The 13909-nt window shown below is 46.5% G+C and overlaps 1 protein-coding gene across 7 annotated transcripts in view; it reads left to right on the top strand.

Annotated features, from left to right (window-relative positions):
- Nucleotides 1-13909, top strand: part of TRRAP (transformation/transcription domain associated protein) — a 115287-nt gene that overhangs the window by 6263 nt on the left and 95115 nt on the right. For all 7 annotated transcript variants that reach the window (XM_053912291.1, XM_053912290.1, XM_053912292.1 and 4 more), the window contains exons 4-12: nt 5597-5707; nt 7348-7452; nt 8414-8497; nt 9804-9860; nt 10405-10530; nt 11243-11320; nt 11500-11588; nt 12625-12721; nt 13479-13617. In XM_053912291.1, the coding sequence (XP_053768266.1) occupies nt 5597-5707; nt 7348-7452; nt 8414-8497; nt 9804-9860; nt 10405-10530; nt 11243-11320; nt 11500-11588; nt 12625-12721; nt 13479-13617 (886 nt within the window). The remainder of the gene's footprint in view (nt 1-5596; nt 5708-7347; nt 7453-8413; nt 8498-9803; nt 9861-10404; nt 10531-11242; nt 11321-11499; nt 11589-12624; nt 12722-13478; nt 13618-13909) is intronic.

Raw genomic sequence — 13909 nt, 5'->3', positions numbered from 1 at the left:
TCGTAAAGTTTTAGGCTTTGGGGATAAAAGGTGACGAGCAGTTTTTTAAAATAATTTTTTGTTTTTCTTCTGTTATAGTTGACACAGGGTATTACATTAGTTTCAGGTATCCAGCCTAGTGACTAGGCATTTATTAACTTACCAGGTGGTCACCGCAGCAAGTCCAGTGCCCGTGGGCTGTCACACATAGTTATTACAGGATTAGTGACCGCATTCCTTGTGCTGCACTCTGCAACCCCGTGCCTGCTTCTGTAACGGGCAGTTTGCACCTCTTATTCCATCTCCTTTTCCCCCTGTCCTCCCAACCCCACTCCCACCTGGCAGCCGTTAACATATTCTCTGTGTCTACGAGTTTGTTTTGTCTGTGGGTTTAATTTGTTTCCTAGGTTCCATGTATAAGCGAAGTTATACGGTGTTTGTCTTTCTGTTTCTGACGTATTTCACTCAGTATAATGCCCTCTATGTCCATCCATGTTGTCGCAGATGGTAAGATTTCATTTTTTAATTTTTTTATGGCTGAGTAATACTCCATCGCAGATGTGTAGCGCAGCTTCTTTATCTACTTGTCAGATTGCTTCCGTATTTGGGCTGTTTTAAATAATGCTACAATGAACTTTCTGATCTAGTGTTTGGGTTTTATTGGGTAAATACCCAGAAGTAGAATTGCTGAGTCCTTCTTTGTCTCTTGTTACAGTCTCGTTCAAAGACTATTTTGTCTGATAATAAGTTTTGCTACCCAGTTTTTGCTTGTTTACATTTCCATGATATTTTTCTTTTTCAAAATTACTTTTTATTGTTTATGCCACTACAGTTGTCCCAGTATTTCCCCCTTGGGTCCCTTCAGGGAATCCCCTCGCCATCGTTCGTGTCCGTGGGTCATGCCTGTGAGTTCTTCGGCTCCTTCACTTCCTGCGCTGTACTTTACATCCCCATGGCTACCCTGTAACTACCTGTTTGTGCTTCCTAATCCCCTCACCCCACTCTCCTCTGGCAATGGTGAAAATGCTCTCCATATCTATGACTCTGGCACTTCTTCTTGTTTGCTTAGTTTGTTTTTCAGATTCATTTGTTGATAGATATGTATTTATTGCCAGTTTATTGTTATTGTCGTGGTTTTGATCTTGTTTTTCTTAAATAACTCCCTTTAACATTTCATATAATAATGGTGTGATGATGAACTCCTTTAGATTTTTCTTGTCTGGGAAGCTCTTTATCTGCCTTTCGATTCTAAATAATAGCTTTGCTGGGTAGAGCAATCTCGGCTGTAGGTCCCTGCTTTTCATAACTTTGAGTATTTGTTGCCCATCCCTTCTAGCCTGGAAAATGTTTTTGAGAAATCAATGGACGGTCTTAAGGGGACACCCCTGTAGGTAATTAACTGCTTTTCTCTTGCTGCTTTTAAGATTCTCCTTGTATCTTTTAACCTTTGGCATTTTAATTATGGTGTGTCTTGGACTGGCCCTCTTTGCATCTGTCTTGTTTGGGCTCTCTGTGCTTCCTGGGCTTGCATGTCTATTTCCTTCACCAAATTAGGAAAGTTTTTTTTCCTTATTTTTTTCAAATAGATTTCCAGTTTCTTGCTTTTTCACTTCTTCTGGCACCCCTGTGATGTGAATGTTGAAATGGTTGAAGTTGTCCCAGAGCTGCTTACACTATCCTTGTTTTTTTTGGATTTTTTTTTAAAAGATTTTATTTGTTTATTTTTAGAGAGAAGGGGAGGGAGGGAGAAAGAGAGGGATAGAAACAGTAATGTGTGGTTGCCTCTCATGTGCCCCCTACTGGGAACCTGGCCTGCAACCCAGGCATGTGCCCTGACTGGGAATTGAACCCGCAACCCTTTGATTTGCAGGTTGGCACTCAGTCCACTGAGCCTCACCAGCCAGAGCATGGATTCTTTTTTTCTTGTTGTTGTTCTGATTGGTTGTTTTTTTGCTTCCTTATGTTACAAATCATTGCTTTGATTCTCAGCTTTATCCACTCTACTGTTGTTTCCCTGTAAATTGTTCTTTATTTTAATTGGTACATCCTTTGTTTCTGACTGGATCTTTTTTATGCTGCTGAGGTCCTCACTGAGTTCCTCGAACATCCTTGTATCCAGTGTTTTGAACTCTGCATCTGGTAGATTGCTTGTCTCCATTTCATTTAGTTCTTTTTCTGGAGATTCATCTTTCTTTCATTTGGGCCATGTTTCTTTGTCTCCTTGTTTTGGCAGCCTCCCTGTGTTTGTTTCTGTGTGTTAGGTAGAGCTGCTGTGACTCCCTGTCTTGGTAGTGTGGCCTAATGTAGTAGGTGTCCTGTAGGGTCCAGTGGCACAGCCTCCCCTATCACCCATGCTGGGTACTCAAGGTGCGCCCTTTGTGTGGACTGAGTACTCCCTCCTCTTGTGGTTGAGCCTTGGTTGCTGTTGGCAGGTCAGTGGGAGGGATTTACCCAGGCCAGTCAGCTGTGAGGACTGGCTGTGGCCACTGACCACCAACCTCTGCCTTCCACGGTTGTGCCTCGATGTGGCCTACAGCTGTCCACTGGGTACACAGGCTCTGGGGTTTCCTGGGTGGTGCAGGCCAAGGTCAGCCCCCACCTGTGTTCTGCCCGAGTCCACCTGGCATGAGCTGTAAAGGAGTGTGGGATGGCTGCTGCTGGTGCTGAACTTGGAGATTCCCAGGCAGAGCCAAGCTGTGAATCTAGCCTGGCTGTTGCTAGTGCTGGGCCTCTTTGAGAGGATTTAGGAAGCTGTGAAGCTTGAGCCAAGACTAGCCATTCATATGGAAAAGCCGTGTTAACGGTTTGGGTGGGCCCCTAAATTGAGAGGGATGGAGTCTCTGGGGGTCTCCAGGGCCGGGCAAACAGTGTTAGCCAGGTTGATGGAGTCTCAGAGATGGCTCTTGTGTGTGCTGGCTCTTGGCACTGTGGGTGGAGGGCTCCGAAATGGACAATGGCCTCTGCTCACCTTGATTCCTGACACTTCAGTTCCTCGCCATATGCCACTGGTGCCTTTTAAGCTGTTACCCTGGTCCTGGATCTCAGAGAGTGAACTGAGTAATTCCGTATGTGAGTTCTTTAAAAGGAACTGCTTGGGACTCTAGAGTTTCTTCTACCAATTTAATCCCCGCTGGCTTCTGCAGTCAGAAGTTGTGGGGACTTACCTTCCTGGCCCTGGAACCCTGGGCTGGGGGGCCTGGTGTGGGGCTGAGACTCCTTGCTTCCAAGATATCCCTCCCGAATTTTTATCCACCACATGAGGATATGGGACCAGCCCATTCCGTACCTTCGCTCCTCCTACCAGTCTGGATGCACGTCGTTTCTTTAATTGCGTACTCGTCAGACTTCATTCAGCTTGATTTCTGGCAGTTCTGAGTGATGGTTGTATGTTTTAGTTGTAATTTTGATGTGCTTGGGTGAAGAGGTGAGCTGTGTTTACCTACGCCTCCATCTTGCCTGGAAGTCTAGCCTCCCAAATATCTTTCTCCATCTCTCTCCTTCCTCTGTCTTCCCGTCTGCAGGGAGCGTATGTGTGGGTTCATCTTCTCACCTAGCCAGCCACTCTGCATTTTGATTAGAGCGTTTCATTATTGATAGGCATGTGGTTATTGCCATTTTATTATTCATGTTTTTCACCTTTTTAAAATCTTTTTAAAGGAATCCCTTTATCATTTCTTGTAATACTGCCTTGGTGGTGCTGAACTCTTTAGCTTTTTCTTGTCCAGAAACAGAGTTCTCGTCCCCAGTGAGTTCACAGTCTGGTTGCGTGTGGAGAGGCTGCTGAGGCACTGCACAGCTCCTGGAGTGTCTCTCGTGGTCTAGGCTGGGGGCGGGGGGTGGGGGGGCCTCCTCAGGCTGTCGCCTGCGTGGCCCGGGAGACGGATGTGCAGGTGCGGATGTGCAGGTGCGCATTCCAAGAGTTGCAGCGCCGCTGCGACGCCACCGTCTTCTCTGGTTTCCTCGGGTCCTCTGTTTGTTCCTTTATGAGTCCATAAGGCCTCCTGTGAGATGGCCTTACCTCGTCGACAGCCCCGAGTCCAGATCGGTGCCTGGGCCCCAGACACCTAGATTTCACTGCCCAGATGCGGCGTCTCGCTGGCTTCTCTGACTCGTGAAGATTTTAGTGCCTTTTACCCTGACACTTTCTCATAATTTTGTGCCTTTGCATATGCTCTCCTTAGAGCCCTCTTCTTTTTGCAGTTGTTCGCATGGTTAAGTGCCAGTGGCCTTCCGTGCCGTGGTATAAACATCACCTCTGCAGGAAGGTGGTCTCTGCAGTCGGTTCTGTCCGTAAACTACGTTCCACGTGGTTCTAACGTAAAGGAATGTTAGACATTCCTTTGTCACATTGTCAGTTTTCTTCTGATCTCTGTCTTCTCCAGCACACTGCCGGCTCCCCCACCCTGGAGGGCAGGAACTGCACACTGTCTTGATCATTTTATCTCCACTGAGCACCTGATAGGAGCTTCTGGCCTGTTTGTTAAATAAGCCGGTGAGACTTTAAAAAAGGAGGAAAAGTAGGAGAGGACTGAATTTGAATCCTCTTCTAAAACTTTTGATTCTGACATTCAGCAAGTTTTTAACCTCTCCGGGCCCCTTTCTTTCTCTGTGAAGTGGGCAGAATGTTTACCTGAGGGCTGTGGTGAGGCCCGGTGAGAAACATGGGAAGCATATAGCACAGGATGTACTTAGCACACAGGTGCTGTGTGGATGCTAACGGTATTTATGGAGCATTCACTGTACACGCTGCTGTGCGCTTTGTATGTATTAATTCCTGTAACGTTTGCATGATCCCATAAGGCAGGAAATACTATCCCTTCTTTTTATTTTTAATCCTCACCTGAGGATATGTTCATTGACTTTAGAGGGAGAGGGAGGAGGTGGGGTGGGAGAGAGAGAGAAAGAGCGAGGGAGAGGAACAGCTATTGGTGGCCTCCCGCCTGTGCCTGGACTGGGGATGGCACCTGCGACCTTTTGGTGTACAGGACGATGTTCAGCCAGCGGAGCCGCGGCCCCCGACCCCTGGCCAGAGCAGATGGGACCCTTTCTTAACAGGTGGGGTCGCTGTGGCACAGAGGCTAGTAATCCTGCTCAAGTAGCCATTTTACTCAAAAGCATACTTTCATTTCCTATTTTCCTTTTACAATTAGTGCCAAGATAGATAATGGATTAGATTGGATTATAATCTAATTCATCTAGACCTAATTAATAAGTTAGATTTTTAGATTGGAAAAAGGTGTCAGTCTGTTTCAGCTCTTCTTTTCTCACGGGAAGAAGCTCAGCTCTGGAAGCTAAGTGACGTCTCAGGGGTCTCGTGCTTGGTGTGGCGGAGCCAGCCTGGAACTGGCCCCAAGTTCACCGTTTTCCGCAGCGCTAGTGTTTCTGGTTTCAGCAGTGAATTTTAGCATTCAGTTCTCTTGGATTAGGTTTCAGAGGCAACGATTATCCTAATAAATTTAAAACTACGTTATCACCATAGCAGCTAAAAGTATTAAAAATTACTGTTGACTGGTAAAATGTTTTATATTCTTTTCAGTTTATTGTAATACTATGTAAATTTGAAATGAAAATATGTACACAAATGTAATGGGGGTTTCTTTTATTTTTGCATAATTAGAATGTAACGTCATCTCCTCAATATTCTACATTCCTGGAACATATCATCCCTCGATTTCTTACATTTCTGCAAGATGGAGAAGTTCAGTTTCTTCAGGAGAAACCAGCCCAGGTAATCTGTTTAAAAATATCAATGAGGAAAAATTAGCGTGTGGTAGGATTGAGGCAACTAAAAAAAATCCTGTGGTTCCACTTAAAAATGGAAGAGGTTTTGTCACACAAGGGTGACTGTGCCCAAGGCCTTTGCCTTCTCAGTTAAGTGTCTGTTTTATCTTGTCAAGTCCCGCTCTTTTACAGTTTTAATTTTTCACGTCTGCTGACTTTGACGTGTGTGCCCTGTTTATTATGTGGATAGGAAAATGTGCAAAAGGAGGAACAGTGGTCCTTTGATTCTCCCCATACCCGTTGTCCAAACTCTACCCTTACTCATTTCAATTCTTGTAATCATGGCCAGTTTTGTTTTACCTCTATCCCCACCCACGCTTCTTACTCTCTCGTCATCGTTTTTTTAAAGCAGTCCATCACATCATTTTTTAAAATTTTATTTATTTTTAGAGAGAGTGTAAGGGAGAGAGAGAGGGGGAAAGAAACATCAATGTGTAGTTGCCCCTCATGTGCCCTCAACTGGGTACCTGGCCTGTAACCCAGGCATGTGCCCTGGCTGGGAATCGAACCAGCGACCCTTCAGTTTGTAGGCCTGCACTCAATCCACTGAGCTACACCAGCCAGGGCGTCATCGTTTTTTTAAAGCAGTCCATCACATCATTTTTTTAAATTTTATTTATTTTTAGAGAGAGAGTAAGGGGGGAGGGGAAGAGACATCAATGTGTTTGCCTCTTGTGCGCCCCCTACAGGGGACCTTGTCTGCAACCCAGGCATGTGCCCTGACTGGGGAATTGAACTGGCGACCCTTTGGTTCACAGGCTGTTGCTCAATCCACTGAGTCACACCAGCCAGGGCCATTGGTTGATTCTTTTATGTGCCCTGACTGGGATCAAACTTGCAACCTTGGTGTATCTGGTTGATGCTCTAACCAACTGAGCTACTCGGCCAGGGCTAAATGAAGCATTTTTATGTTGTACTAGTTCAAGATCTATGAATCTGTATCTGTATCTGTGTACGTATACATATATGTATCGGTATATGTATATATATGTAGGTGTATACGTATACGTATGTGTGTATGCATGTGTATGGATATGTATGGGTGTGTATATGTATGTGTATATATATATATATATATATATATGTATATATAGTCGATCTACTTTTTTCTTGTGAGCTCCGTAGACGGAATCATGAAATCTCAGTACAGTTTATGATGAAATTAGTCCTTGGGTCTAGAGTAATTGGAGAGAACATCATAGGAGCTAAACTGAGATTGTAGACAGAGATCTCAATGAAGTTCCCTTTGTCATTTCGCTCTTTACTCGTAAGTGCCCTCCACACTCATACCCTAGTGCCCTGTCTGCCTGAGGTAAGGTGTGAAAGGGGAAAAATGGGACGTGCTTGATTGGTTTGGTGCGCCCTGGTGGAAGGACCGGAAGTGACGATTCGCAGTACATGCTGTGAATTACACTGCGGTAATTTGCAGGAGTGTTTCCACAGCGGGACCCGCGCCGTGGTCGGGGGTTACCAGTGCGCAGTGCGGGGCCCACACAGCGGGGTGACACCTGGAGAGTGCAGGAGGGCTACTTTGGAACCCTTGCAAGGGTTTCATATTTACGTTTCTGTTTTTTTTTCCCTCACTAGCAACTGCGGAAACTAGTTCTTGAAATAATTCATAGAATACCAACCAATGAACATCTTCGTCCTCATACGAAAAATGTCTTGTCTGTGATGTTTCGCTTTCTCGAGGTAACCTTTGGAGAATTCTTGTTATTTTGCCATATTCAAAACTTTCAATGATTTTCTTAACGTAAATTCCAGTGTTATACAGCTGTTTCCCTTTCACTGAAGTTCTGATTCACAATGTCTATTTTCCCCCACTTTGCCTGCCACATTACTCTGAAAGGTTATTAATTTTAATTGCAGGCTCTTTTTTTTTTTTTTTTTGAGTCACTGAACACTTGACTCTGCATGGTGGGAATCCCTGAAAATGCCTTGGATGGTGGCCAGCACTCTCAGAGCAGGGTTCTTCGGCTTTGTGCTTTCTGGTGTTGCGTGTGTCAGGCAGCCGTACAGCCTCACAAAGAATTTCTCAAATTCTTGGGGCTAATCTGCCTGGTACTTGTAAAGTTAACCTCTAAACTTACTTTCTTGCTGTTCTTAGTCTTGATGGGTTTAGAATTCTGTTGTGTCCCTGGGCCCCTTGGAAAGGCGAACTTGGGAGGGGGAGAGTTGGAATCAGATCCCACCTCTCAGTGTTAGCGGTGCCCTGTCAGCCCCGGTGCTGGTATTCCCAGAGCAAGAGCCTCCGGGGAGGTGCAGTGTGGGTGGGGCCCCCCACTTAGAGCGAGTGAAGCGGTTGGCTCAGTCCGGTACAGGGGGGTACTCAGTAACTGCTCATTCTTTCGGCAGTACTTTCAGACCTCAGTTCCTGGTGTGACTTGCCACACACGCCAGTCCCCTCATCTGTCAGAGTGGTACTGTGGAGACCTCGTGGTGGGCTGCCCTTCAGGTGGCCCACCCAAGACCATGGGAGCTGCCTGTTTGGGCAGTTGTGTTCTGTGGTTCAAGGACTCCTCAACAGATCAAGTCTAAGTTGGCTGACGGAGTGTGTGTTTATAGAAAAAAGCTTAGAAAATAGGCTTTAATCCTTAGGTTAAAATAAGTCTTCAGAGTTGTAACTCTTTAAATTTTTTTTTTTTTTTTTAAGACGGAAAATGAAGAAAACGTTCTTATTTGCCTGCGAATAATCATTGAGCTGCACAAACAGTTCCGGCCCGCCATCACGCAGGAGGTAAGTGTTCTGTCGCGGGCTCTGGGGTGCTGCCGGCGGCTTCAGTTCCCGGAGTGTTGGCGGAGTGCGCTGCGTGCGAGCGTGGAACCCACAGCCTGTGTGGGGAGGTCCTGCGCGGGGGTCAGCGGTCACTTTTCTGTTTCGCGTGTGTATGCGAATGTCTCCGGGTTTGTGGGTGCCGGCACGTGCCCCCCACCAGACTGGCAGGGCCCTGCGCGTTCTCTGGCTCTCAGACATGCCCGATAGGCCGGGAGGCGCCGGTCATCTCGTGATGAACGAGGGCTGCGCTGTGGGTTCTGAAGGCAGAGCCGGGTTTGAACGTCAGCTCCGCAGCTCGGAAGCTGTGTGACACGGGGTAAACTTCTGGCCCATTGGAGCCTTCTCTGCGAAGTGGGGACACTCACAGTACATCCTCAAAGACAGCTTGAAGAGTTAAATGGAAAGTTAACAGTTCTTAGCACAGTGCTCAGCAGCTGTGGAGTGAATATTAAACACTCTGTCAGCAATAGCTAATAGTGTCTTCTGTGATGGTGAGCTTAGGTAATGCCTGGTGTAGAATATTGGGAAATTGGAAGCATAACAATGAAATACAATTCCTTCCATCTTAAAGACAATACGGATTTCCCTTCCTTTTCCCACCCTGTGCATGTGTAACATCTTCTACATAATGACTGTAGTCCCATATGTGACATTTTATGTCCCGATCGTTCCCTTCACATATGTAAGCATTTTTCAATAAAAAATTCTTTATAAAGTTAATTTTTAATGGATGATAGTACTTTTACATATCGGAGCCCTTGGTTTTAGACATTTAGAGTTATTTCAGAAAATTTTATTTTTTTGACTATTAATGAATATCTGTTTCTAGTTCAAATTACTTCATAGACTGGGTTTGTCAACCTAGAATTACTAGGTCAAAAGTGTTACTGTTTAAAAAAAATTTTTTTTTTTTAAGATGTATTTATTTATAGACAGAAGGGAAGGGAGGGAGAAAGGGAAACATCGACATGCTGTTGCATCTCACACGCCCCCTACTGGCCCGCAACCCGGGCAGTACCCTGACCGGGAATTGCACTGGCGACCTTCCGGGTCACAGGCCGACCTTCCGGGTCACTTCCGGCGCTCAGCCCAATGAGCCACACCAGCCGGGGCATGTTTTTTTCAACATTCCTTGCCAGTTTGTAATTTGGATCTGACATTTTCCTTAACTGTTTAAGAGTTCTTGTGTATTAAGACTACCAACATTTTTCTTATTTATTGTAAGCATTTTCTGTTTATAACTTTCTCATACTGTCTTTTCCTTTAGATTCATCATTTTTTGGATTTTGTGAAGCAGATTTACAAGGAGCTTCCAAAAGTAGTGGTACGGTTTAATATTCGTTGAATGCATTACTTAAAATTGATTTGGAGCACGTGGGTTGAAGGGATTGGGGGGTGCTAATTGTAGCGCAGGTCGTGCTTCTTGACGATCAGAATCTAGGTTGATCGATGAGTCACTCTGATTTATCATTCTGATAATTACCTTCTGAGCTGCGTCACCCGCAGCTTCAGTCAGAGGTTTTCCTAAGAGGCCGTTTTGCTGGACGTGGGGTCCAGATTCCCTTGAGCACCGAGGGTGTTGAAAACACCTCTGGTCTCTGCTTCTGGGTACCCTCTCGGAGCTCCGCCCAGGAGACTCTTTGGGAAGTTAAATCCATAGGGACGCGCCCCGAGTTTCCTGCCGCCGAAGGGTTGGGCCCCTCTTCCGGCTGCGCTGATGTAGTAATGTAGTCCGCACGCGTGTCATGGTGTCCCGGCCAGGGAGGGGCAGCAAGTCCTTGAGGCTTCGTCCCCCCTCGTCAGTGTCTGGCTCACCGAGGGCCGCTGTGTTTGCCCCGAGGGAAAGGACTTCTCTTGTTTTCGTGCAGAACCGCTACTTTGAGAACCCTCAGGTGGTCCCTGAGAACACAGTACCGCCCCCGGAAACGGTTGGCATGATCACTACGGTGGCCGTGAAGGTCAGTCCTGAGCGCGAGGACAGCGAGACGAGGACGGTGAGTCTCCTCCGCCCTTTCGCGTTGTGCCCGTCCCCGCCGCTCTGCTTGGCAGAAGGAAATAAAGAGATGGTGACTTTAAAAAAAGTCTTTTTAAAGATTACTTATTTATATTTTAGAGAGAGGGGAAGGGAGGGAGAAAGAGGAGAGAAACATCAATGTGTGGTTGCCTCACACGCCCCCTACTGGGGACCTGACCTGCAACCCAGGCCTGTGCCCTGACTGGGAGTCGAACCTGTGACCCTTTGGTTCGCAGGCTGGCTGGCGCTCAATCCACTGACTGAGCCACACCAGCCAGGCCTGTTTTATGTATGAATTCTTACATATTAACACTATTAAACTTTTTCTTATATTTATTGTAACCATTTTCTGTTTCTAAGTATTTTTGAACAAAACTTGGTAAATGTGCCCTTTTTGCTTTGTTCTTTAAAGTAAAATAATAGACACTAATTTAAAATTTTTCTCACATGATTTGAATTTTTAAGTTTTGAAAAATTTTCCCCAAGTTATTTACTATAGGGGGCTACATTGGAAAATATAAAAACCTCTCTTTAAATCTTCCACTTGGTTTTAAGGATAATGTGGATCTTTCCCTACAGATTCGCACACAGGTGCGCCAGCGCTTTCCCCTCCTTCTGTCTGGGCGGGCGGTGCTGCGTGGCGGGTGCGCTGCCATGGGGTGACCGCGGCCCTGCTTGTTGCTCTCTTACAGCATTCCATTATTCCAAGAGGATCTCTGTCCCTGAAAGTGCTGGCGGAATTGCCCATTATTGTTGTTTTAATGTATCAGGTACGTTTCCTGGGTTTTGGCTGCTGCTTTCATGGCAGAGTTCACATATAACGGCACCTTGGTGTGCAGGGTCCGCACAGGCCAGCTGACGGGACGCCCCCGTAGTGTCTGTGCTGCCCCAAGTTATTTTGCTGCGGCAGAACGTGGAAGAGCATGAAAGTCTGGTTGTTTGCTTGTAGCTCTACAAACTGAACATCCACAATGTCGTCGCAGAGTTCGTGCCCTTGATCATGAACACCATCGCAATCCAGGTGTCTGTGCAAGCCAGGTAAGGCTCCCTCGGACAGCGGCGTAGCCACCTGTCGCGGTGCTTTATTCCCAGTCAGAATACACTTGCTGGTGACATTTGTAAGCCAGAAAAATTTCAAGTGGCAAAATTTTGGTAAAAGCGTATGTATTGTTCACTCTTTGAACTTGTGTTTCAACGATGATAGTGACAGTTTCTTAATTTGAGAGGATGAGCTAATACCTTGCTTTGTGGTGTCTTGTAAATTTGGAGCTATCATTAGGCATTACTGTACTCACTTCTCTGTGGGATCACCAGGTTGTTCTCACCTTCAAGCCATTCTTTGTTCTTGCCATTCTTTTCCGCATGAGTGCTAGAATGTTCTTTTTTTTTTTTTTTTTTTTTAATATTTTACTCATTTTTAGAGAGGGGGGAAGGGAGAGAGAGAAAGGAAACATCAATGTGTGGTTGCCTTTTGTGAGCCCCCTACTGGCCCGCAACCCAGGCATGTGCTCTGACTGGGAATCGAACCAGTGACCCTTGGTTCGCTGGCCAACACTCAGTCCACTGAGCCACAGCAGCCAGGGCAGAATGTTCTTCACCTTCATTATTTTCTTCCATTTCCCCCACCTATCGCTCTCCACCACAGACTAGGTGAACCATCGTCATTCTCGCAGTGAAGCTTTTTCTCAGAGTTGGCAGCATTCCTCCTAAGACCTTTGTCACTTGCTTTCTTGACTTGTAGCCTACGTGGCTCTGAGTCATTTGAGGGCAGGATCTGAGGGTGAATCAGCTCGAACAGCCCCGGTGGCCCTAGCACGGGCTCCTTCATTGGGCAGACAGGTGCCCCAATGCCGTCTGCTGGCTGAGTGGCTTTGTGGGGTGCCCACTGGGGCCGTGTGGGATGGCTGCAGACCCGCTTGCCGTATGCCTCCGAGCGCTTTGTGTTGCTTGGAACTGCGTAAGAGCGTAGGGTGCGTGTCGTTGCTGCCGTGGTGTTCTCGTCTGTGTAGAAATGGAACTGGTGGGCTCAGTCGTTCTAGGCTAATGTTGTAAATTTTACTCATTTCTCATTCAGGCAACATAAGCTTTACAACAAGGAGTTGTATGCTGACTTTATTGCTGCTCAGATTAAAACATTGTCGTTTTTAGCTTACATCATCAGAATTTACCAGGTGAGTTCTTTGACCTTTGTTGGAAGTTAGGTTTGCTAAGATATAATTTACATGCAGTAGAGTTCCCCTTTATAGGTGAATTGTAGGTCAGTTGACAAATGCCTACAATTGGTAACCACCAACACATCAAAATACAGAACGTTTCTTCACCCCGCAGAATTTTCCTTTGTACATTTGTAGTCCACTTCCTCCTCCCAGCCCCAGGCCCTGTCCGGCACTGAAATTGGAACATGGATGGGGCTTAAAAGTTTGAGTTAGGTGTACCCCCTACTCAGATTTTCGGTCAGCTTGAGTCTGTGTGGCAAGCCGCCTTCCTACAGCACTGGAAGAGACTGTGACTAGAGCTCAGTCTGAGTTGACTGAGCGTGTCTCCTGGGTCATTTGGGCCTCGCGTTGATGGGGTGACTGAGTGAGGAGCCTCTGTTTCACTTTAACTTCAGTATTCCTCCCCCTCGATACCAAAGTCATCGCATTTGTCGCTGAGAGCTGGGAGGATGCAGTAAAGTACGGAGCAGACATCCGTAGTCCCACTGTGTGAGGGACTGCCGTTTGCGCAGCTAACCATCCTGCTGGTGTGGCCGTGTGCGTGTACCGTTAACAGCTGGTGTGTGGCACTTGTTTAGTAAGCCTGTTTGTTACTCTCAGGGAGTCCTTTGAGCCAAGCTTAGTGTCATTGAATTTTTTTAAAAGTGTGTAGATTTTGGGTTTTCTCAATACACATCAATCAGTGTCACTGTTGTTTTCCTCATTTTTGCAGGAGCTGGTGACGAAGTACTCTCAGCAGATGGTAAAAGGGATGTTACAGTTACTTTCAAATTGTCCAGCAGAGACCGCCCACCTCAGGAAGGAGCTTCTGATCGCCGCAAAGCACATCCTCACGACTGAGCTCAGAAACCGTATGTCTTTTGTAGGGGGCCTGGCCTGAGTGCCGTTACGTCTTTGGGGCTGGGACTCGCCGGCAGTTGTTGCTTCCACACTGAGCTCACTGGGGGGGACTTAACACGGGTTGTGTCTTGGGCGGCAGAAGGCAGCGTGGGCACCTCTCTGCCTGACATTGCCTTGTCTTGAGGAGTCTCTACTCGCTCTAGTGGTCCAATATTTTAGGCTTAACTTGTCCTTTCTTTGTGGGTGTCGTGAGTAGGTCCTTTCCCCTCCTTTCTCCGAGCCTGCCGCCAGGGTCCTCCCTTT

Source organism: Desmodus rotundus, chromosome 10 (assembly GCF_022682495.2).
Source record: "Desmodus rotundus isolate HL8 chromosome 10, HLdesRot8A.1, whole genome shotgun sequence".
Classification (NCBI taxonomy): domain Eukaryota; kingdom Metazoa; phylum Chordata; class Mammalia; order Chiroptera; family Phyllostomidae; genus Desmodus; species Desmodus rotundus.
Note: the sequence above shows the minus strand (reverse complement) of the source record. Positions and strands in the feature narration are given on the sequence as shown.